The sequence below is a fragment of the Symphodus melops genome (assembly GCF_947650265.1).
Source record: "Symphodus melops genome assembly, chromosome: 3".
Lineage (NCBI taxonomy): Eukaryota > Metazoa > Chordata > Actinopteri > Labriformes > Labridae > Symphodus > Symphodus melops.
The window spans coordinates 28,296,753-28,317,858 of NC_136693.1; the positions used below are offsets into that span (position 1 = coordinate 28,296,753).

Genomic DNA, 21,106 nt, shown 5'->3' on the forward strand with positions numbered 1-21,106 from the left:
CCATTGAAACAAGTTGAAACAAACCCAATTTAATGTCTTTAGTCTGTATGTTTTTTCTTTCTCTTTATTTTAAATGTCTTTCTTAGATTTTTTTTAACCTTCTAAAAATAAAGAAGTAGTAGATATTGTACAATGGCTGCATTACACCTTGCTTTTCGTGCTTTAGCTGTATTTCATTACATTGTGTTTCTGAACGGGATTCAACGTTACTGTAAATGTTTTCGGTAATGTCGCTAAAATGACGCCAGGGGGCGACGTGACCCCGCTGAATTCAGTCGGACACGTCTCCGTAGAAGAAGATGTAAAAGCGGAAGTAGTACGTCTGAAAACACGCTGGTTGAACTTCTTTTTCTTTTTCTCGGATAAAAGAGAGGATTTTGAGTTTTGTGACGTTTCTAAGGAGAAGTCATTAAACGTGAGAATGGAGGGTGAGTAAGTCACATGTTCAAAGTTATCACCCAAAGACACGCACACTAAAACTACATCCTTCCTGTAGTCTTTTCTTTCTTGTGACTTGTTCTTAACCTGCATTTGATCCAGTGCTGTTTAAAATGTCATTGCATGCTACATATTATTATTTACAGTATGTGCTTTAAACACTGTCTCTTGTTTTCATGTTTATTTCTAATACTGAACACACAGAGAGCTTTCTGTCCTGTGGTGTAGTGTGAACACTTCTCCAAACATAAACACACACACACACACACACACAGGATTTGACTCTGTGCAGTCTAAACAAGTAGATACACTTTTAACTTTGACCCCCAGATGTGTCTGTCCAGCTTGATGTGTTTATTTATTCCGAACATGTAACACAAGACAAAGGTAAACATAGAAATAATATCAATAAATAACCTGTTATAAAGTGACATGTCAGACCTTGCATATATAGTCGGTATGTATTAAATTAGAGACAGAGGAGGGTCATCCCTTCATCATCCTAGAAAAAGATCAGTCAGTGGTTTGAATGTGAGAAGTGTGGACACTCAGTGGAGACTGAAAAATAAGTGTGTATCCTTCATTGTCCTGTGTAGAACCTGCAAAACATCACGACCTGCTCCAGCTTTTATTTAGGCCGATGAAACACGAACAACTCCAAAAGTCTCCTGTCAAACAGTGACGTGATCAGAGAGCAGAATGGAGGTTATGGAAGGACTCTTCCCTGTTCGTTGTTTTATCGAGCTTGCATTCAAACACAGATGTATTCACACTGTCTGTCTGTCTGTCTGTCTGTCTGTCTGTCTGTCTGTCTGTCTGTCTGTCTGTCTGTCTGTCTGTCTGTCTGTCTGTCTGTCTGTCAGTCAGTCAGTCATCAGCGCTGTGTTGTTGCTGCTGGCTTTCTTCCATTTCTCTCCGACAGTTTGGTGCCAGATTGAATATGATTGATTCCTTTCTTTGCACCTTTGATACGATCTGATGTGTTGCGTGACACAGATCTTTTTTTAACATTTTTTCATCCTTGTTACACAAACGTTTGACCTGCTTTGATAAAGTAAACCAGTCCATTTCACTTTGAGCTTCACTGATTGGTTCAGACTCTTTCAGTAACTCCTTGTTTGTTTTCAGCTGTCGTGTCAGCGGCACAGATTCACACCAGAAGCATCCAGAGAGCCGAATAGTTTAGTTTAGTTTAGTAGACAGAGTCCAACAAGTGAGGGAGCTTTGGACTTCTGTGGATCAGACTGTCAGAGATCAAGACAGCAGAGGAAGAAACATCAGATCCATGTATGAAAGTCCTGTCAGGCGTCCAGTGGTCAAAAGTTTAACTACGAAGACACCGCCATGTTTTTAAAAGATCTTCTGTTTTATCTATAAAGGATTCTTTTTTATTTTAAGTATCCAATCTCTAAAAAAATAAATAAAATACAATTTCAGTCACATTCTGACCAAAAGCTGTCAGAGCGAGCGAGCGAGCGAGAGATAGATAGATAGATAGATAGATAGATAGATAGATAGATAGATAGATAGATAGATACTTTATTGATCCCGAGGGAAATTCAGGTGAATGAGACTCAGATCTGATGTGATAAGGTCAAAGTGCAGAGTCTTTGTCGCTGCTCTCAGACCTGCAGCTTGAACTGTACACTGATTTACACTCAACACACACACTCAACACACACACACACACACTCAACACACACACTCAACACACCTTCAACTCAAATGTGCCAGAGAGTGCATACATGTATTTATCATAATGGAGAAGAAGGAGATGACCCTCTATTGGGTCCTGGGACGTCTGTCTTTGTTGCCATGGTATCGAGACAGATAGTCATTCATATTGTTAGATTTTTGTTGGTGGCACATTTGAGTTGAAGGTGTGTTGAGTGTGTGTGTGTGTGTGTGTGTGTGTGTGTGTGTTGAGTGTGTGTGTTGAGTGTGTGTGTGTGTGTTGAGTGTAAATCAGTGTACAGTTCAAGCTGCAGGTCTGAGAGCAGCGACAAAGACTCTGCACTTTGACCTTATCACATCAGATCTGAGTCTCATCTGCACTTCACAGAAATGTAAGAAATGCAACTCGACCTGTCTTATGTAAGCTGAAGGCTAATTACAGCTCAGGCCAAGTTTGCAACAAGATTTATATCCATGTCATCTAAATATTGAAGTTGAGTTTTTTTTTGTGATGCAACGTCGTCTCCTAAATCTGTCTGCAGCAAACAAACTCCCTGGGAGGATTTGATGGAAACTGTTTGAGCTAAAATGTCACGACAGCCTGAAATAAATGCTTTGGACAAAAGTCGAGCTGACGATGATCCACTTTTATTTCCTTCTTTAGAAAGATTCTCGCAGTCTGCTTCAAAAAGCTGGCCAATCAGGATCAAGTATTTAAGGCCGTCTTAGTTGCAGCCAAATGTTTGTGTGTGTTTGGAGATGAAGCATGAAGCTGGTTGTTGGTTCAGATGTGCATGTGTAGATCTTGTGATGATCGCTCGTCCTCAGTGAGGCATGAAGCTTTGTTCTAACACTCCTTTTATCTGTTCAAACAGAGGCGCTCGTTCGAGCCAGCATCCCTCAGGACCTGGGGAAGATCGTTGGCGTTGAGGTGAGTCGCTCTGACCTGTGTGAACCTCGAACCACAGAGAGACTCGGAGGAAGATCCCAGCGTTTGAGATCTTTACCAGGATGTGATTTGTTCCTTAAAGCCTTAAATACACACATCATTAATCTGTTAACTGTCAACCAGTGAAGTCCCAGCCATGAAAAACAACAAAGATGGAAGGAGAAGTAGCTGATTGGACGAAAGCTTTTATTTTGATATGCATCTTCAGGGCGCCTGACAAGAGAGCATGAGGCTGCAGGCTGCAGCCTCTCTCTCTCTCTCTGGCCTCAGATTCAAGCTGTGATATTCCCCCCCCCCCCCCCCCCCCCCCCCCGTGACGTTTCACTGTCTATAGTGAAAGTTGCGGAGGCGTAATATGACCCGCCGTCTGTTCCGTCTTCGGAGGTACTGAAGACTTACAGAGACGAGACTTGTGCTTGTTGTGTTCCAGGAAAAGAAAAAACGACTTTGATAATTCCTGAGAAAATATCTTTGTTGTCTCGTTTCCAGTCAAAGATCAGATCCAAGGCGGAGGCCTTCACCAAGGCGTTCGTGAAGAACAGCGTCCAGCAGCCGACGCAGCTCGACCTGAAGAGCCTGCTGAGTCACAAAGCCATCAACCTGAACTTCTCCAGGCCCAAGAAGGACAAGTCCAAGAGGAGCCGCAAGAAAGCCAAAGGCCTGAACGCTCGGCAGAAGAGAGCCATGAAGGTCTTCCACATCAAACCGGAGAACCAGAGGTTTGTAAGTTCTCCTTCCTGCAGTCAGCCCCCCCCCCCCCCCCCCCCCCCCCCTCTCCTCAGCATCACTGTCTTCATTCCTCTTGTTGCAGATACGAGCTGTTCCTGCCTCTGCATGAGCTCTGGAGACAGTACATCATTAACCTGTGTGGGGGCGCCAACCGCCTGAGGTACAGACATTCAGAGCTCCACACACACACACACACACACACACACACACACACATACATTGATTTGAAGCTGTTCCAGTGACTGACGCGTCGTACCCTGTCATGTTGTGTGTTTACAGCAATCCACAGTTTCTGCAGCAGAAGCTGGTGAAGGCAGACTTCCACGGTGCCATCCTCTCCGGTACACACTCACTCTGCTCATAAGGAGGGAAATCATTTCCTCTCTCAGCTGTCACAGCTCCTTCTGGATCACAGTCAGAGTGAAGCTGACTCTCTGATCGTTGTTAACATCCATAACTTTACATAGGCTGTGAACAGAACGGCGTCTCAGTGTGAACTCGTCTCGCTGAATGTTTGTGACGACATTGAAGCGTGGAGGACATGATGTGTCTTTAAAAACAGTGAAACGTTCATAAGTTCAAAGGTTATGACCAACACCGGCAGGAACCAAAACAAGACCTAGACCGTCAGGATCGAGGCCGAGTCGAGACCTTAAACATCAGTGACTCACTTAGTCCCACACTGGGAGCTTTCCACCATAACACGGGGAGAACAGTATTTTAGATTAAAAGAATTCTAATCACAGTAATGACGTTGAAAACTAGCCAATCAGTGGTGGTCTTGACCGGTCTTTCTGGAGTGGTTGATGAAGGGTCGAGTGTCTATTTATGAGCAGCGACGACACACTTTTACTAAACATCTTCTTTCTTTCCTTTTTCTCACTCTCTCAGTGGTCCGCTCCAAATGTCCTTCATATGTGGGCATGACGGGGATTCTGGTTCAAGAATTCAAACACGTTTTTAAAATAATCACCAAAGAAGACAAACTGAAAGGTAAGACGGGCGGGGGGGGGGGGTCGTATTGTTCTGTCACTCATCGTGTGTTTCACAAAACTCGACGTCAAACTAGATCAGTTTAAAATGTTATTGATGTTGATAGTTTAGCATAGAACTGATCAGTGAGAGAGTATTAACAAACATTATCAAACACTGTCAGCAGCGTTGCTCCTCCTTTCCTTCTCTCTTTGGCCTCGATTTCAAAGTGCTGACACAATCCTTTAGGTTTCTGGACGACTCATTTCAATCAATCAATCAAAGTTTATTTCTAGAGCACATTTAAAACAACCTTGGTTGACCAAAGTGCTGCACAGGCAGAAGTCACACTATATAAAAAACAATTAAAATACAATAAATAGGAAAGTGAAATAAAAAGATGTCAAAATGTCAAGCTCAGTTTGTGTTAAAAGCCAGAGCAAAGAGGAGGGTTTTAAGCAGTGATTTAAAGTTTTCAATAGTTGGAGCAGTTCTTATGTTAACAGGTAGGGCGTTCCAAAGAGAGGGAGCAGCCACAGCAAAGGCTCTGTCACCTCGGAACATCTAGCAGCATCTGATTCGATGATCACATCGCTCTGACAGGAGCATGGACAGTCAGTAGTTCAGTCACATATTGAGGCGCATTTAGAGATTTAAAAATAAGCAATAAAATCTTCAACTGGATCCTAAAAACAACTGGAAGCCAGTGAAGAGAGGCCAGGACAGGTGTGATGTGATCATAACGTCTCTTTCCTGTTTAAAGACGTACGCCTGTGAGCTTATCGATCATTTATTTCCTCTGATCGTCTCAGGCGGGTTTCTGCGTTCAAACGTGTGGATCTTTGTTTTTCATGAACTCATTTGTTCCTCTTTGTTTGTTTGTTTTCTTCTCTCGCTGCGCACGTTGTTACAGTGATCCCCAAGAGGAACAGCGTGTTTGAAGTGGAGATCAACGGCTACGTCTCCCACATCTATGGAAATCCTCTGGAGCAGCGCTCCAGCGAACGCTCCGCCAAGAAATTTAAAGTGAGGAAAACCATCGACTTGTGAGGTCACTTCCTCTAAAGAGAGACGTTTCATAACTGACCGCTCTGCAGACAGAAGTTGCGTTACTCAGTCTTTTAATTCCTTTGAAGCCTTCACTCGTGTGAACAGTTTCACAGACGTGTTGTTGTGTGTTCAGGGAATTTTCCAGTACCAGCACAGTGTGCTGATTGTAAATGTTAAAGGAAGAGTGTGTGGTAAAGATGGCCGCAGCGTCTCCGGTGATGGACGGCTGCCAACAGGAAGCTGTTAAAAAACAACACAAGGGTCCTCCTTGTTTTAGAGATTTATCTGCAAGGCGTTTCGCCTCACCGGGATTTTATTTTCACCTCTTTGACACGACGTCAAAGTACGTCATGTTCGCCTGTTTGAATTCTGTCCAATCACTGGGCTGTATCCTCTTTCAAACTCGCCTGTGCGCTGTCATTGGCTGGAGGACACGCAGCAGCACATCGCCCTGGAACGTATTTGTGTCACTCAAAACAAAACAAACCATCACAATCCAATCAGAGGACGAAGAGGAGAATCGAGCTGCATCACCTTTCCATACGTCTGGATTTCATTTTATTAACTACTGACTCTCCCTTTAAGCTTTAAGAATGATGTACATTATTATTTGTCACCCACTCAGCAACAGTCCTGTCCTTTGTTCATGCAGCTGAGGAAGCCAAATAGACTAGACTTGAGTCTCTGTCATTTATTGTTTTGTTTCTTTTAATGACATTTCCTCAGCACTCCTGAACTCTTTAAAGCTGGTTTTTCAGACGTTTGACTTTATGAATAGTTTATTTGTTTAGCACATTTTAAAAACGGCTTCAGCTGAAGAAAGTGCTTTATAAGAACAGATCCAAAGAAAGAAAAATAGAATAAAAAGACGATTTATCAACGAGCTGTTTTTGTATTCATTTTGTGTCCTGAATGTTTTATAACTGAGAAGGGAGAAACGTATGAAGAAACCCCCCAGAAGTTTTCAGCAGAAAGTGTTACAGGACTTCCTTGTTCCTTATTGTAACACAATAGTATGACGCTTTGTTTCCTTGAACTCCTTCAGCACCTTCAGGGGACACCTGAAGGTGCCGAGTGATTCACCTGCAGAGAGAAGCTGTCGAACAACTTTCTGCTATTTAAATAATGCGAACGCTCTTACTGACACTGATGACCTGGTTTGGTTTTGTAACACAGATATTTTCATTACAGAGGTGCAGAGGGGGAAAACCGAGCCGATAGAAGCACAAACATGTTCTCATGAGTATCTGATAACTTAACCACTGCTGTGCACGGTGAACAAAGAGGGATCGAGAGTCTGCGTAACATTCAAGGAAGTCAGAGTCGCCATGAAGAGTACACTGGCATCTTTGGATGGATCCGTTTTCACATGCAAACTTAGCTGTGTCAGAGTTTTACATGAATGTGTCATGGAGTAATGTCCGAACTGGTTGAGTTTCACAGACTTTAGTTAGAACTGAAACAGACTGGAGTTTAAACGGCTAAACGAGACGACGAGCGATCAGACAAATGAAGTGATGTTTTTTGGGAGATGTTTGTAAGCTGAAGAGAGAGAGGAGACGTTTGGTGGAGAGAGTGAGGGATGAAATGCAGCAAAGGGTCGAGGGTCGGATTCTAACCCACCACAGCCGCTGTACGCAGGGCGCGCCACACAACTGCTCGTCGATCCAGCCACTAAAGACTGATTACTTTAGCCTGTCAGCGACGCTTTGATGTAGGTGTCAATAGTGACACTATTTTATATTAAAGCCGATTTGTCGGTTGCATATTAGACATCAAAAACAAGAAAGAATAAGATTTGACATTAAACACGATGAAAGATCAGCACGGATATGTTTTCCTCTCTTGTCCAGAGGGGGCGCCAAAACAACCTGAAAGATGATAACAGAAGATTTAAGTGTATAAATGTCATGCAGTCCTTCAGCACTTTGTATTAATTAAACAATGTTTGGAGTCAAGGGAAGTTAGTCACCCTGAACATTGTGTAATGGCTGGGTGTGAACTGGGAAAAAAAACAGGGTAGAAGTGCATCGTTGTAGTGAAATACAAACCCATCGATCACTGATATCTTCAGCTTGAGAAAGGTGCAAAGCTAATTAAAACGAGGGCGCTCCACCTCGCAATGAATATTCTGTTTTTACGATCAGTGGAGGACGATCTGTGAAAATGAACGTGCAGTTCGACAGAATACCCTGAGTGTCACCTCGAGCGCTCTCTATGGAAATAAAAGGGTCAGGTCGCTCTGCTGTAGAACAGTCAAAGTGCACTCGGATCATTTAGTAGTTCAGTTGTTGGTGAGGATCCAGCACTCAGTTGTTGTTGTCACACCATGTGAAGCATAGTTTAAATGCATACTGTGTGCCAGAACAGTTCACACACACTGTCGAGTTCGATCATGGATGAAGTAGGTCACAATAAATCCTCTCCAGCAGTCACTTTGTACGACTTCAACATTTAAGATTCATTTCATAACGTCTGCTGGATTAAAGTTAGAAACACCCGCCTGAATGGTTTGTGCTCTCTCTGTTGTGACTGAAAATACAATTAAATCATTTCTGAATAATGATTTTTAAAAGCCAAATATTTTTAGAGTTTTGGTTCAAGCACTGACAAAAACACAACAACTCCTTTTATTGACGATCATTGCCCATAAAGTTGTGTTGGAATGACCTTCAGCTATAATGTAAACACAACAACAATGTGTCTCTTTGTATCCAACCCTCAAGGGAAAAAAACACACAATGAATAACCAGAAATGAACGTGTCTACAGGCTTTGTGGATTTCAAGTGAACTGGAACAGTCGGCTAAATTCACTGGTAGAGACAAGCAATGGAAGAATTTCAGATCTAAAAATGGCGCTGTTCTGAAAACACTGACGTTTCCAGCTTACACTTTCTCCCTGGAACTCAAAACAACTCCACCCATTTCTCTTGCAAGTAATGTTAATCAAAAAGGAGAACTGGCTTTGGAAAGCACCGTTGCGTCATCAAGAGCAGCAGATTTAAGTCCTCGGGCTGAGCCTGTCTCAGCAGAGCTGACTTCTCCCACCGACAGAGGCGTGGAACAGACGACACAAAGACTGAGACTGCAGCACTCTTGCTGACTGTTAACAAGATACAAAGACAACATGATAGACCAGCTGTCATTCACAAAGGAGAACCAGGAGCGGATCCAGGCAGTGGAGAACTCATTTGGACCACTGGGGAGACCCTTATTCCAGCCGGACCGGGTTCTGATCGGAGAGGGCCGGCTGATGAAGCTGAGCCGCCGGGGTCCTCAGCCTAAAGTCTTCTTCCTCTTCAATGATGTGCTGGTGTATGGAAGCATCATTCTGAATAGACGCTTGCACAAAAAGCAGCAGATCATCCCTCTCGGTGAGCACCTCATCTTTTTTCACACTGCACATGATTGGTTAGCTGTGCATCTACAGGCTGAGCTTCATGATTATTAGGATTACTTTGATACTTGTTCTTCATGAACTTCTCCAACAGAAATAAAAACATGGTTGGAGTGACACATACACATAATCCCATATCTTCACATCTCTCGGCTTATTTGTGCTTTTCCTATCATCTCAAGTAAAGGATGCATTTTCTTCCAATCAACAGTTTGGAGGTTTATCAAACATGCTTGTTGACTATACTGTCCATATGTGTCATACCTTGAATGAACAAACAGTATTTTATTGTTTCAGAGGATGTCCAGCTGGAGGATTTGGAGGATAGTTTGAGAATGAGGAACCAATGGTTAATCCGCACACCTCGAAAGTCCTTCTACGTGTCGGCCTCCTCGTCCGAGGAGAAGCGAGCCTGGATTGAGCACATGGAGGAATGCAAGTTCAGACTCCTGCAGAGCAGTGGCCGAATGCCTGGCTCAGACTTTGCCGTCACATGGATCCCTGACCATGCCTCGGCCATCTGCATGCGCTGCTCCGTCAGATTCTCTTTGTCCCATCGCCGACACCACTGCAGGAAATGTGGCTTTGTGGTCTGTGGCGCGTGCTCCAAGAAGCGAGCTGTGATCGCACACATTCATCCGACTAAGCGTGTGAGAGTCTGCAACTTGTGTCACGCGAGTCTTTCGGGGACTGAGGCAGAAAATCAAGAAATGTGTCGTATGAGGGGAGACAGTACAGGGAAGATGAGCTCAGATGGAGATGAGGTGGACGGCTCGAGTGAAGATGAGGAGGCAGAGGAGCAGATGGAGGACCTTAACCCCAGAAGGTGGATGCTGTCCAGGGGGGACTCCTGGTCCCCCTATGTGTACATCAATCAAGAGCATGTCAGGTCCTAAGCATGTGTGTATACCAAACTAAACATGTACGGTATAGGAGCTGAACACGTGTGTGTAATAATGCTGCAGAGGCTCATGGACGATTGTGAATCTGACTTTGGGACATTCGTAAACATGGAGGACTGATGCTGATACTTTGTGCAGTGGAGGCGAGTTAAATATCCTAAGACATTAATGTATAAAGAGCTGTGTGTATGTGTACATTCTGTATTTATTGATGTGAATTTTACTTTATATGTTCTTTTTGAAAACACTGTTATGATGATGAGGTCTCGAGTCTGGCCTCGGTGTGTCTCACTACATTTTATTTATCACATGAACCTGCTGAACTCTAGATTTGCCTCATGTTTGTAACTCATATGAGCAACGAATAAAAGCAAATATAAATTAAAGGAAACATGTGTTTGTGATGATTGGAGTTATAAGGAGTTATAAGAGTTGTCCGTTTGTATGCCTGGAAAAAAACTGCTTTACAAATGTCTTTCTTGTTCAGGCGCTGAGCATCATGAAGGCCTTTAAACGGCAGAATTAAGAGTCAGAACCGGTTTTATTACCAAGTACATTTACATATACAAAGATGTTTTCTTGGTGTATTGGTGCAAAAGAAAAATCCAGGCTAAAATGACACTTGACTTTCTCTCAATCGTTGGTTTCTAGGAACAGAGTTGGAGTTCAGACAGACCTTAGTCCTGCCTATTAATGGATCTCTCTCAGCCTTTATAAAATAATTAAAAGGGATTACTTTTAATAATCCACAAGCTACAGTGGAGGTTTCTGCTTTAACACTCACAGCTACCCTTCAGAGGAAACTCAACTCAGCTGCTTGTGTTTGAGCTCTCTGTCTCTACCCAAAGCTCAAGACGACAGGTGACGCTCATCTTTTCCCCATGATGGTTTTTCCCATGATCTTTTCCCCATGATGCACCAATGCGTCTGTTAATATCGTGATCCATTTTACGCTCGCTCATCAACGGTCAGGGACAATAACCAAGATTATTTACCTTTCTGAGCAGTAAATGATAAAATATGCTACAACAGCCTATATGATTCTTCTCTTTCCTTCACCACCTCCTTCATTTCCTCCCCTCCTCCCTTCCTTCACCTCCTCCTCTCTTCCTTCACCTCCTCCCCTACTCCTTCACCTCCTCCCCTCCTCATTCACCTCCTCCCCTCTTCCTTCACCCCCTCCTCTCTTCATTCACCCCCTCCTCCCTTCCTTCACCTCCTCCCCTCCTCATTCACCTCCTCCTCTCTTCCTTCACCTCCTCCTCTCTTTCTTTCCCCTCTTCCAACTCAAATCCAGGAAGTGCTGATTATTTGGGATATGAACAAGTCCTATGAGCTGAAACTCTTTCCTGTTACGACTACACGATACTTAACCAAAGTCATCGGTAATAATGAAGGTTTTGTCTTTGTAATTCAGCTGTAGTTTCCCTTTTATTGCCTCCTTATTTCCTTATCCTTATTTCCAGTGGTATTAAACCATAATGCACTGCAATTACCATGTATTTACCAGATAGATCCGGGTAATAAGGGGACTGAGAAACCTGTGTTGGGTTTAGCTTCACAATATGACAGAATGGCAGAGAGAGAGGAAAGAGATAGGTTCAGGAGTCGAGGGTAACAGACTTTTAGACTTTTTATTTTTATTTATTATTATTTATTTTTTATCGTGTACAGTTTTAAGGGCAGCGCGCCGACAGAGGGTGAACACAGGGAGATACATGTGGGACAACAGGACATACATGTGGGACAACAGGACATACATGTGGGGCAACAGGGCATACAGTGACAGGACATACAGTGCATATGGTTATGGGGGGACCAGGGATTGGGACTGAGGTGGATTTTTATTGAGGGCTGAGATGACTGCAGGCACCAGGCTTCTGCCGTATCGCGCCCTCCTGCACAGCAGGGACCTGTACCTGCGTCCAGAGGGCATGATGGTGAGGTGGCAGTTGAGAGGGTGGGTGATGTCCAGTGCTATTGTGTGTGCGATGCGTGTGATGGCCTTTGAATTGAGTTCTGACAGGGTGGGAGTGGGGAGACCGATTAGTTTGGCTGCAATGTTTGTGACACGGGTGAGTTTGGTTCGGTTTTTGACAGTGAGTCGGTTAAAGAAGCAGGAGGAACAGTAGAGCAGGATGGGCTGGACGATGCTTTGGTACAACAGGAGGAGGAGATGGGGGACAACATAGAGTCCTTTGAGTTTCCGGAAGGCGTGCAGTCTTTGGTGGCTCCTTTTTTGAATGTCCGTTGTGTGCTGGTCGAAGGTGAGATTGTTGTCTAGAGTGAGTCCGAGGTATCTGAAGCTGTCAACAGTTTCAACTGTGTCGTTGTTGATGAGGGTGGGGGGCTGGGGTGATGGGGTGCCTATTATTATTTCTTTTGTTTTGTTTACGTTGAGATGGAGGAAGTTATGCTTACACCAGTGTGAGAAGTGAGTAATGACATTCATGGCTTTATTTTTCACTGTGACATCATCTTGTTGACGGTCCCTCTCCTGGATCTGAACTGTCTTGTGAAGGTTCCTCTTCTACGTTGCTGCTTTCATCTGCTGATTCTTCCTCTCTGGAGTCAGGGTTTGACAATGGAGCCTCATCAGTGTCATTCAGTTCCCCTTTGCATAACATCCATGGATGGCATAAGATGTTTTTGATGGTAATTCGCTGCACCAAGTCAGGGTGCAGAATACTTTGGATGAGGTCGCTGGCCTCAGACGAAACAGACGGTACATCTGGCAGGTGTATGTTGTGATTCATTTGCATTTCCACCATTCGTCTTATGTTGCCGATATCAAAGGGCAATTGTGCATAGAGAAGCACATACAGCACAACGCCCATGCTCCACACGTCAGATAATTTAGGGTTGTATGGAAGTTCTCTCAAAACCTCCGGTGCTAAGTGGGACACGGTACCACAGTAGGTTTCACTCAACACCATGATCGTGCCTCTGTACTTGACCTTCTTGCTTAGCCCAAAGTCGCACACTTTCAGGTTGCAATGCCTGTCCAGCAGCAAGTTTTCACATTTGAGGTCCCTGTGAGTGACGTTCTTTTTGTGGAGATATTTCATCGCATTACACAGCTGCGTGAAAAGCCTGCAAGCCAAAGGTTCAGGTAAGGCCCCGTGAAGCTGGATATACTTGAAGAGGCTTCCTTTCTTACAGAGCTCCATCACCACATACACCTAGGGACAAAAAAAGGTGAGGTTAAAAATATGCAACAGAATGAAAAAAAGTTCCCCATGACTTCTAGAGGTGCCTGCAAGGCAAACCACACTACTACAATTGTTAATATTCTTATTATTATAATTATATCCTCAAATTTTCCACAAATCGAGTTTAAACGACAAAAAAATGCCCCATTGAAAATGAATGGCAAAAATTCAAATCCTCGAGTGTAACTGCCAAAAACTTAGGTTTTGGAAACATATTTGTAAATCGCCATCCTGAAGTCATTGTTGCTCACATATATAAACAAAATACATCAAAATAAAGCTCTGAGTGTCCTCTCACTCATAAAGCAAAAAGTAAAAACATAAAATGTTCCAGTCTCCCAGGGGAGCCATTTGTTTGACAGTCACGCACCACATACACACACATTGGGCTCTCACTCTAACTGACCTCCAGAATTTCACAGTTTTCACTCATGTTTTAAAATATATCAAAACGTGCGCCTATTTGTTCTGTCGCTCACAGTCCAAACGGATCGGTGTTATCATGTTTAGTTTTCAAGATATTTGAGGTTTTGCGCGCAGTGGTGAGCCCATTCAAATACATTGATGGAATGTTCCGGCAGATCTGAATGCCAACCAATCAGTGAGCAGCAGGTGTTAAGAGTGATGACATCATCACTAGAGGGGATAGAGGGCAACCACCCTCACAATTTCTGCTGGAATTGTCTAGTTTCATCTATAATTTTTACATAATAATACAAAGCTGTGGCCACATTTTTTAGTACATTGAAGCATAATATTTTCCTGTGCATATTTAAGTAGGGGAAAGATTGGGTGATACATTTGAACTTGGCTTCATAAAAAAAATGAAAAAGATTATTAATACCTTGCTTGAGTTCGATCCAAAGACGTCATACGTCTTGACGATGTTGGGATGCTTCAAACCCCTGATGATATTTATTTCCCGAGGCAGAAACTTTTCCAAGTAGTGTCGACTGATCTCCTCTTTGTTTATGACCTTAATGGCAACCCTTCCCTTTGCATCTTTACAGTAGGCACTCACTACTTTGCCGAACGAGCCTTCTCCGAGGGTCCTCTTGTACGTATAACCTCGAGTCTCCAGGAACGCTTTGTAATTCATCGTGACTGTGGCGATGTCCACGGCGTGTTGTGTTCTCTCAGTAACACTGAGTAATGGTATCTTTTTATCCTGTGGTTTTAAATACAGTTGGAAGAACTGTGACATCACATTCTAGAAGACAAAACGGAACATTCAAATACAACTTTATGTAAACTCTAAGAAAAGAACATTATGTATAGTCATGGACGCCATCAACACACTTTTTTTGGGGGGGGGGAACTGTTTCTGAACTTGAATGTTTGTTGGATCAGTAGTTCTTAAACTTTTCACAATGGGTACCATCACAACAAATAAGTACCAACATTATGGTCATCATTGAAATACGTTAGCATAGGACTATTGAACTAGCTTGCATGAGGCCATTTTAATCCTGATATGCATATTATTTAATATCAACCACACACCATGCACCGCGGCCTCTCTGTGTCACTTTCAAAAGAATCCAAGCTGGGTGTGACGCGAGTCATATGTTCTGACTGTTTCGCATCATTTGTTGCTCGTTGGTGATGAAGCGTCTGGCATTGCTAACGTCGCCTCTTGCACTTGTGCTGAGTTCACGGTTGTTGGCTTCAGTTTTTGCTGTGCTGCTTGATGAATCAGCTGCACAATTCTTTTTAATATTTCCTGTTTAGAGCCACAAATGCAACATCTCATTTGCTTTCACCACTTGCCATCACAGCTTTGCTCATCAACCATTCGATTTTAACATCTTTATTTAAAAAAGATAAAAATAAACCAGAGAGTTCCAGAGTACCACGAGAGGGATCTCCCCATACCACCAGTGGTACTCCTACCACAGTTTGAGAATAAATGTGTTAGATCAGCGGTCCCCAACCTTTTTTGTGCCACGGACCGGTTCAATGTCAGACAATATTTTCACGGACCGGCCTCTAAGGTGTGGCGGAAAAATACAACACAATAAAATGATATGATCAACACAAAAAATGTGGTATTTTGTAAAATATAAAAATAAAGTCCATGAAAATATATAACTCACCATAACCCTGAATCAATGAGAGCCCTGAGCTTGTTTCTCTGCAACAAGATGGTCCCATCTCGGGGTAATGGGAGACAGTGAAACCCGAAGTGTGTTGCTTAAGTTCAGTCTACTCCGTAATTTTGTTTTCGTTGCTGTGACTGCAGAAAACCCAGCTTCGCACAGATATGAAGTCGGAAATGGCAACAGAGTTCAATGCTGTTGTGGCAACCTCAGGGTATTCTGCCATGACCTTTATCCAGAATACCGGTAAAGTTGACGTCTCGAACACAGTTTTAAGGCTGCCGTCATTTGTGATCTCCAGCAGCTGATCTTCTTCTTGAACAGACATGCTGGATTCGCTTGGTTTATGTACAAATGGGTCGCGGATCCATCCCTTGTCAGTTCGTGGGCCTTTTGTGTTTGGGAAGTAGCGCTCAAACTCGCTTAAAAGCGAAGACAGGTGATCTTGCACCAGCTGGGAGAATGACTGCTCAGGCTGTGTCTCTTCCAAAATCCCTGCCAATGTTTGAAACATGTCAAATATGCCTCCGTTCACGCGTCGTCCCCATAAATCCAGTTTGGCTTTAAATGCAGCTACTTTATCTGCCAACTTAAAGACAGTTGTCATTTCCCCCTGAAGAGACAGATTGAGTTCATTGAGCAGGCTGAAGATGTCGCACAAGTAAGCGAGTTTTGCGACCCACTCCTTGTCACTGAAATGTGTGGCCAGCGGTGATTTCTTTTCTGAGAGAAATCTCTGCAGCGGCTCGCGTAACTCAAAGACTCTGGCCAATTATCTCCCTCGGGATAACCATCTTATTTCTGTGTATAAGAGAAGGCGTCTGTGCTCTGCGTTCATCTCCTCACAAAGTTGCTCGAATAGGCGCGAGTTAAGGGCGTGCGCTTTGATGTGGTTAATAACTTTCACAACGTCATTCATTACGTTTAATTCCACTGGCATTTTTCGGCTATGCCAGCATTTCTCTGTGAATGACACAATGTGTAGGTTCACATTCAGGTGCAACCTCCTTAATCCGAGTAGTTAAACCAGACAGCCGGCAGCAGCTCCATCAGTGCATATTCCGACACAAAAAGACCATTTAAGTTTTCCTGATACATACTCATCCAGTGAACCGAATAGTTCTGCAGCTTTGGTTTTGGTTATCAAGGATAGTGCACACAACATATCCTCATGCACATCCTCCTGATATATGTATCGCACATAAACAAGCAGTATCGCCTTGTTGTCCACGTCTGTTGATTCGTCCGCCTGCAGTGCGTACCACGGCGATGTGTTGATCCTCTCCAACAACTGTGTCTCAATGTCCTCCGCTGTTTCCTCAATGCGCCGGGTGATGGTGCTAGCCGACAGCGGCACCTGTGCTATCTTTTTTACCACAGCCTCTCCGAGAAGTTCACCGCAAATGTCTGTAGTCGCGGGAAGGATCAATTCTTCACCAATAGTGAATGACTTTTTAGCCTTGGCGATACGGTTAGCCACCAAGTACGATGCTCTCAATGCACTTGCATTTGTTGATGTGGAGGCCCTCAGTGATTGAGTCTGTCCTTCTTGTTCCCGCTTTTTTCTTTCAAAATACTCCAAAGGCTTGTTTTTTAATGCAGGGTGCTTGGTCTCCAAGTGACGACGCAGTTTTGAAGGCTTCATTGCCTCATTGGAGAGCCGGTCGCCGCATATTATGCAGAGCGGGCTTGGTGCGTGGGAATCACCTGTCGTGATAAATCCATATTTCATGTAGGACTCCTGATATTGCCAGTTAAATGAAGGTTTCTTTTTCTTTGTGGTCCAAGGTTCTTCTTCTGTCTCCTCATTGGCCCTTTTCCCCTTCCCAAAGAATTTTTTCAAAGACGTCTGTTTGTTATTCATTTTGCTAGCTTGTGGGTTTAAAATTAGCGGTACTGTATCACGTGACAAGACGAGCGACTTGACATCATATAGACAGATGTAACCGAGAGTGTTAAAAACCGCGGTGGTTTTTCAAAATAAAACAGTGTTCAGACTCGGATTACAAATAAAACGGAAATAGTGTAAGTTATTATTTTTTTCTGTGCGGCCCGGTAGCAAATGACTCACGGACCGGTACCGGTCCGCGGCCCGGGGGTTGGGGACCGCCGTGTTAGATGATTGGTTACATATTCCGTTCATGATGTCCAGTTTTATTCAACAACAAGCAAACTGACACAGTTTACTTTACCTCGCTCAAAAGACGAGAACATTATTCTTTAGATATCTTATAAAGATTGTATTTAACCAAGAGTACTCGGAGAGCTCGGACATGAGCTCAAAGTGTTCGTGAGAAGCTGCAGATCGTGCATATCAGCACTTGCTTTCTACAAACCGTTTAGATTTCACTGAAAAAGGAAGGAAATGACGGGTAAGGACATCTTTGAATTTGAAGGTGTTACAACAATGTGGTCAGTTTTATTCAACAACAAGCAACCTGACACAGTTTACTTAACCTCGTTCAAAAGACAAGAACATTATTCTTTAGATATCTTATAAAGATTGTATTTTTAAGTTAACCAAGAGTACTTACTTATGAGTTAGCATCAAGACAACTAAAATGCTGGTATTAACTTAAACCAGTCTGAATCTGTTGTATGTTTTACTCACCTGTCTTCTCGTTAAAAAAAACCCTTGTTTTCCCTCAGCCTGTTTGCTCTTTTTCTCTTTTCTGTCTCTCCCCTCTCTTCTCTTCTGGGGGGATATGGTGCCCCAGCATTACCAGTAATAACCCAGACCTGTAGCACTGTGTGAAAGGGACTATTTTGCACATTTAGCGTGTCTTCATTCATCTTGCTAATATTCGTTCTATTCAACATAAAGTTTAAAATGCAGGTTTATCTTGTAACTCAGCATTCAAACATAGTTTATTTGGGCTAAGTGCTCGGACATGAGCTCAAAGTGTTCATGAGAAGCTGCAGATCGTGCATGTCAGCACTTACTTTCTACAAACCGTTTAGATTTCACTGAAAAAGGAAGGAAATGACGGGTAAGGACATCTTTGAATTTGAAGGTGTTACAACAATGTGGTCAGTTCCTTTTTACTTGAAAGACTAGTTTTCTCTAACAATGCAGCCAGTCATTAAAAAAAAAAAAAACTCCAGTCATATGAGTCACACTGATTGTGAATTCAGGTTTCTAGTTGTTTTATGGTGACAAATCAGTGTAAACAATTCAGGGTGAAAGGTCCTGTGGACATGTTTCTGCAGGAATCAAACCCCCAACCTTTAGGGACGAGCAACTCCAGCTGCAAAGCCGCAGCCTGCCTTATATGAATATAAGGCAATATGTGTGTTTACGATGATACGCTGCACTTTATTGTCCCTTTACGGAAATTTCTCTGCAGTACAAAAAAAAAATATTTCAGAGGAACAATCTCCAGAGATCGACACTGTTTTGGAGATGTCATTTTCTGATGTGATATTTTCATAATTCGATATCACACATGTTATAATACTAAGAGCTTCTCTGTGCTTAGTCTTCAAATCACATTAGGAGAAGAGTGTTTTATATCATGCTGCCATCTGCTGGAAGACTTTATGAAACATAGTCCTCTCACATCCAAAGGATTTTCTGACACAACTTCACCAACTAGCGAGGAGCATGAAGAGTGAAAGGTTTAGGAGAGGTCAAAAAGCTCCAGGAACACCAGGAGAACAAAGATCATGAACAAATTAGACCGATGCGTTTCGGCTTGTGGCTTTCATCAGAATCCCCCTGACTTGTAAGCATAAACCCCTTTAAAGACCTCCTTATTGCTCAGTACATCAGGGATTTTCAATTCCAATCACATGTTGAATAAAACAGCTTATATCTTCTCTATATAGAGTTGCTGTTTTGGATTTCATTTGTTGTACAGTTCTTCCTCCTGGATCGATGCTGGAGTAAACGCCTGTTTGCTGATGGTTGCCTTGTTGTTGTTTTGGAGTTGAACAAAAGCTGGCAAGTACATTTCAGTGACTTCAAAAGAAATGTACACCTAATGAAGCCAAGGGGAAATAGGAAGTTTTGTTCTGTTATATTGAGACTTAAACACATGAACACACTGAAATAAAAAATAGGACCCATGGGCCAAGTCTATGAATATAATGAAATCCATTCATTGTGTCACAGTGAGCAGTAAGTGAGACGTCTTGTAATCTTTAAAAATACAATCCAATAGGTGATGCATTGGTTAGTGACACAGAAGATCTGAGATCTTCAAACAAAACCTGCAGTCCTGCCAAAACTGCAGAGCTGAGAAGGAGACCTGCCAAACACTAGATAGATAAAAGCTCACACACAGAGGCTTAATGTTCAGGTGCAATGGAAAAACTTAGAGTGATATTAAATCAAAGTTTCTTGTTTGCTTGTCGGGATGATGCTGAGCTCATAATCTCCTATAAATTGACTTCTTAGAGACGCTCTTTGTCAGAGAAAGTTTGGGACTGGAAACAAAAGAAGAATTATGAATTTTAACTGAAAAACAGAAACTTCTCTACAACCTTTTGCTCTTCGATTGGACAAAAAGGAACAAAATCAGAGGCAGAAATCTGCTATTATGGGATGCATAGTGGCGCTTGCAGACCGCTATTTGAAGGTGGAATACAAACAATACAAAACAATGCTGCAGAATGTCGGGTGAAGTGATGTCACACCTGATACACAATCTGCATACACAGAGACGTAATGGGGGGAATAAATATGTATCATTGGAGCAGACCAGGAGGAGCGGCTCTGTGTGTGCACGCCTGAGTGTGTGTGTGTGTATGTGGAGCTACAGCGATGTGCTCGCTCGCTGTGCCTCATGGCAGTAACACACTGTGACACCAGTTTTACGCCGTTGTGGGTGAACTGTGAAAGTAAAAAGGTGTTGAATGCAGAACTTTGTCACAGCACGGATACTTACAAGATAAACTGCATTTTCTTTGCACTTTCACATAGGATCATTTCTCCAACACCAGAGGACGCCGCTTTGTCTGTTCCGGTCAAATCTCAGGAAACTTGGAAAGGAAAATTGGAAAATATTTTAAAAGATTTTATTGGTCAACTTCAAAGGTCAAATTGATAGTAATCTTTCAACACAATGTGGCGCTTACATCACTACACAAATGTCTCACGGAATAAAACGAGGAGGTAACAACAAATGACAAAAGGTCACTGTGTCTGCTCATTCTTGTGACTTTAATAAGGTGACGTTTCCATGTTTGGCATATAAGTCTTCATGGACTCAAAGATGAAATAATGACACTTTGTAGGTCAAAGGTTGCTGTGAACTAACGTTGATTTTTTTCATGCCAGCCATATCTGAGCAACACCCGGAGTGAATTTATCACATCTGGATTCACTTTATTCTCCTCTTCAGAGAGAAATACCATCGGTGGTTGATTAGAGGATTTTCCCCTCACTCTTCCCCTCCTGCAGACCTTCTGGTTCTGTTGTCATCAGAAGAATCTCCAAACAGAGAATCAGAGAGAGAGAGAGGGGGAGAGATTTACTTGGATTATGTTCCTCCTGTAAATGATTGTGGTTTGAACTTTTTAAGGGTTACGATATCCATCACAAAGTTTTAGTGGCTAAAACAAGAAAACAGCAGTTGCTTTATTGAACAGTGTGTTTTAAAATCAATAAAATAAATGTAAAGGTCCTTGGGATGATGTTGCATTAAAAAAAAGGCTTCATTTATACAGATGTGAATGATGC

At 42.8% G+C, this 21,106-nt stretch overlaps 3 protein-coding genes across 4 annotated transcripts; 2 read left to right on the top strand and 1 right to left on the bottom strand.

Moving 5' to 3' along the window:
• Positions 1–312: 312 nt before the first annotated feature.
• Positions 313–20,219, top strand: pop4 (POP4 homolog, ribonuclease P/MRP subunit). 2 transcript variants are annotated; one of them, XM_079340435.1, is made up of 8 exons: positions 313–428; positions 2,988–3,043; positions 3,551–3,780; positions 3,873–3,950; positions 4,070–4,131; positions 4,682–4,783; positions 5,676–5,855; positions 20,209–20,219. In XM_079340435.1, exons 1-7 carry the CDS (start codon positions 422–424, stop codon positions 5,810–5,812), a joined length of 672 nt encoding a protein of 223 aa, XP_079196561.1. In that variant the 5' UTR covers positions 313–421; the 3' UTR covers positions 5,813–5,855; positions 20,209–20,219. The 2 variants fall into 2 exon arrangements, with proteins under 2 accessions (XP_079196561.1, XP_079196560.1); XM_079340434.1 differs by lacking the exon at positions 20,209–20,219 and having other exon boundaries at positions 5,676–6,695.
• plekhf1 (pleckstrin homology domain containing, family F (with FYVE domain) member 1) lies at positions 8,024–10,995 on the top strand. Its single transcript, XM_079339970.1, has 2 exons — positions 8,024–9,187; positions 9,508–10,995. Exons 1-2 carry the CDS (start codon positions 8,941–8,943, stop codon positions 10,104–10,106), a joined length of 846 nt encoding a protein of 281 aa, XP_079196096.1. The 5' UTR covers positions 8,024–8,940; the 3' UTR covers positions 10,107–10,995.
• On the bottom strand, positions 12,552–14,597 carry tssk6 (testis-specific serine kinase 6). The gene is made up of 2 exons (XM_079339606.1): positions 14,169–14,597; positions 12,552–13,294 (listed from the first exon to the last, which is right to left on the bottom strand). The coding sequence occupies exons 1-2, from the start codon at positions 14,526–14,528 to the stop codon at positions 12,587–12,589; spliced, it is 1,068 nt and encodes a 355-aa protein (XP_079195732.1). The 5' UTR covers positions 14,529–14,597; the 3' UTR covers positions 12,552–12,586.
• Positions 20,220–21,106: the final 887 nt, after the last annotated feature.

Excerpts from the sequence above, each read along its gene's own strand:
- pop4 (XM_079340435.1), top strand. Across the intron at positions 3,781-3,872 it reads ATCAAACCGGAGAACCAGAG|ATACGAGCTGTTCCTGCCTC; the intron begins GTTTGTAAGTTC and ends CTCTTGTTGCAG. Across the intron at positions 4,132-4,681 it reads CCACGGTGCCATCCTCTCCG|TGGTCCGCTCCAAATGTCCT; the intron begins GTACACACTCAC and ends TCACTCTCTCAG.
- plekhf1 (XM_079339970.1), top strand. The coding sequence starts at position 8,941 with ATGATAGACCAGCTGTCATTCACAAAGGAGAACCAGGAGCGGATCCAG. Across the intron at positions 9,188-9,507 it reads GCAGCAGATCATCCCTCTCG|AGGATGTCCAGCTGGAGGAT; the intron begins GTGAGCACCTCA and ends TTATTGTTTCAG.
- tssk6 (XM_079339606.1), bottom strand. The coding sequence starts at position 14,528 with ATGTCACAGTTCTTCCAACTGTATTTAAAACCACAGGATAAAAAGATA. Across the intron at positions 13,295-14,168 it reads TTGGATCGAACTCAAGCAAG|GTGTATGTGGTGATGGAGCT; the intron begins GTATTAATAATC and ends TTTTGTCCCTAG.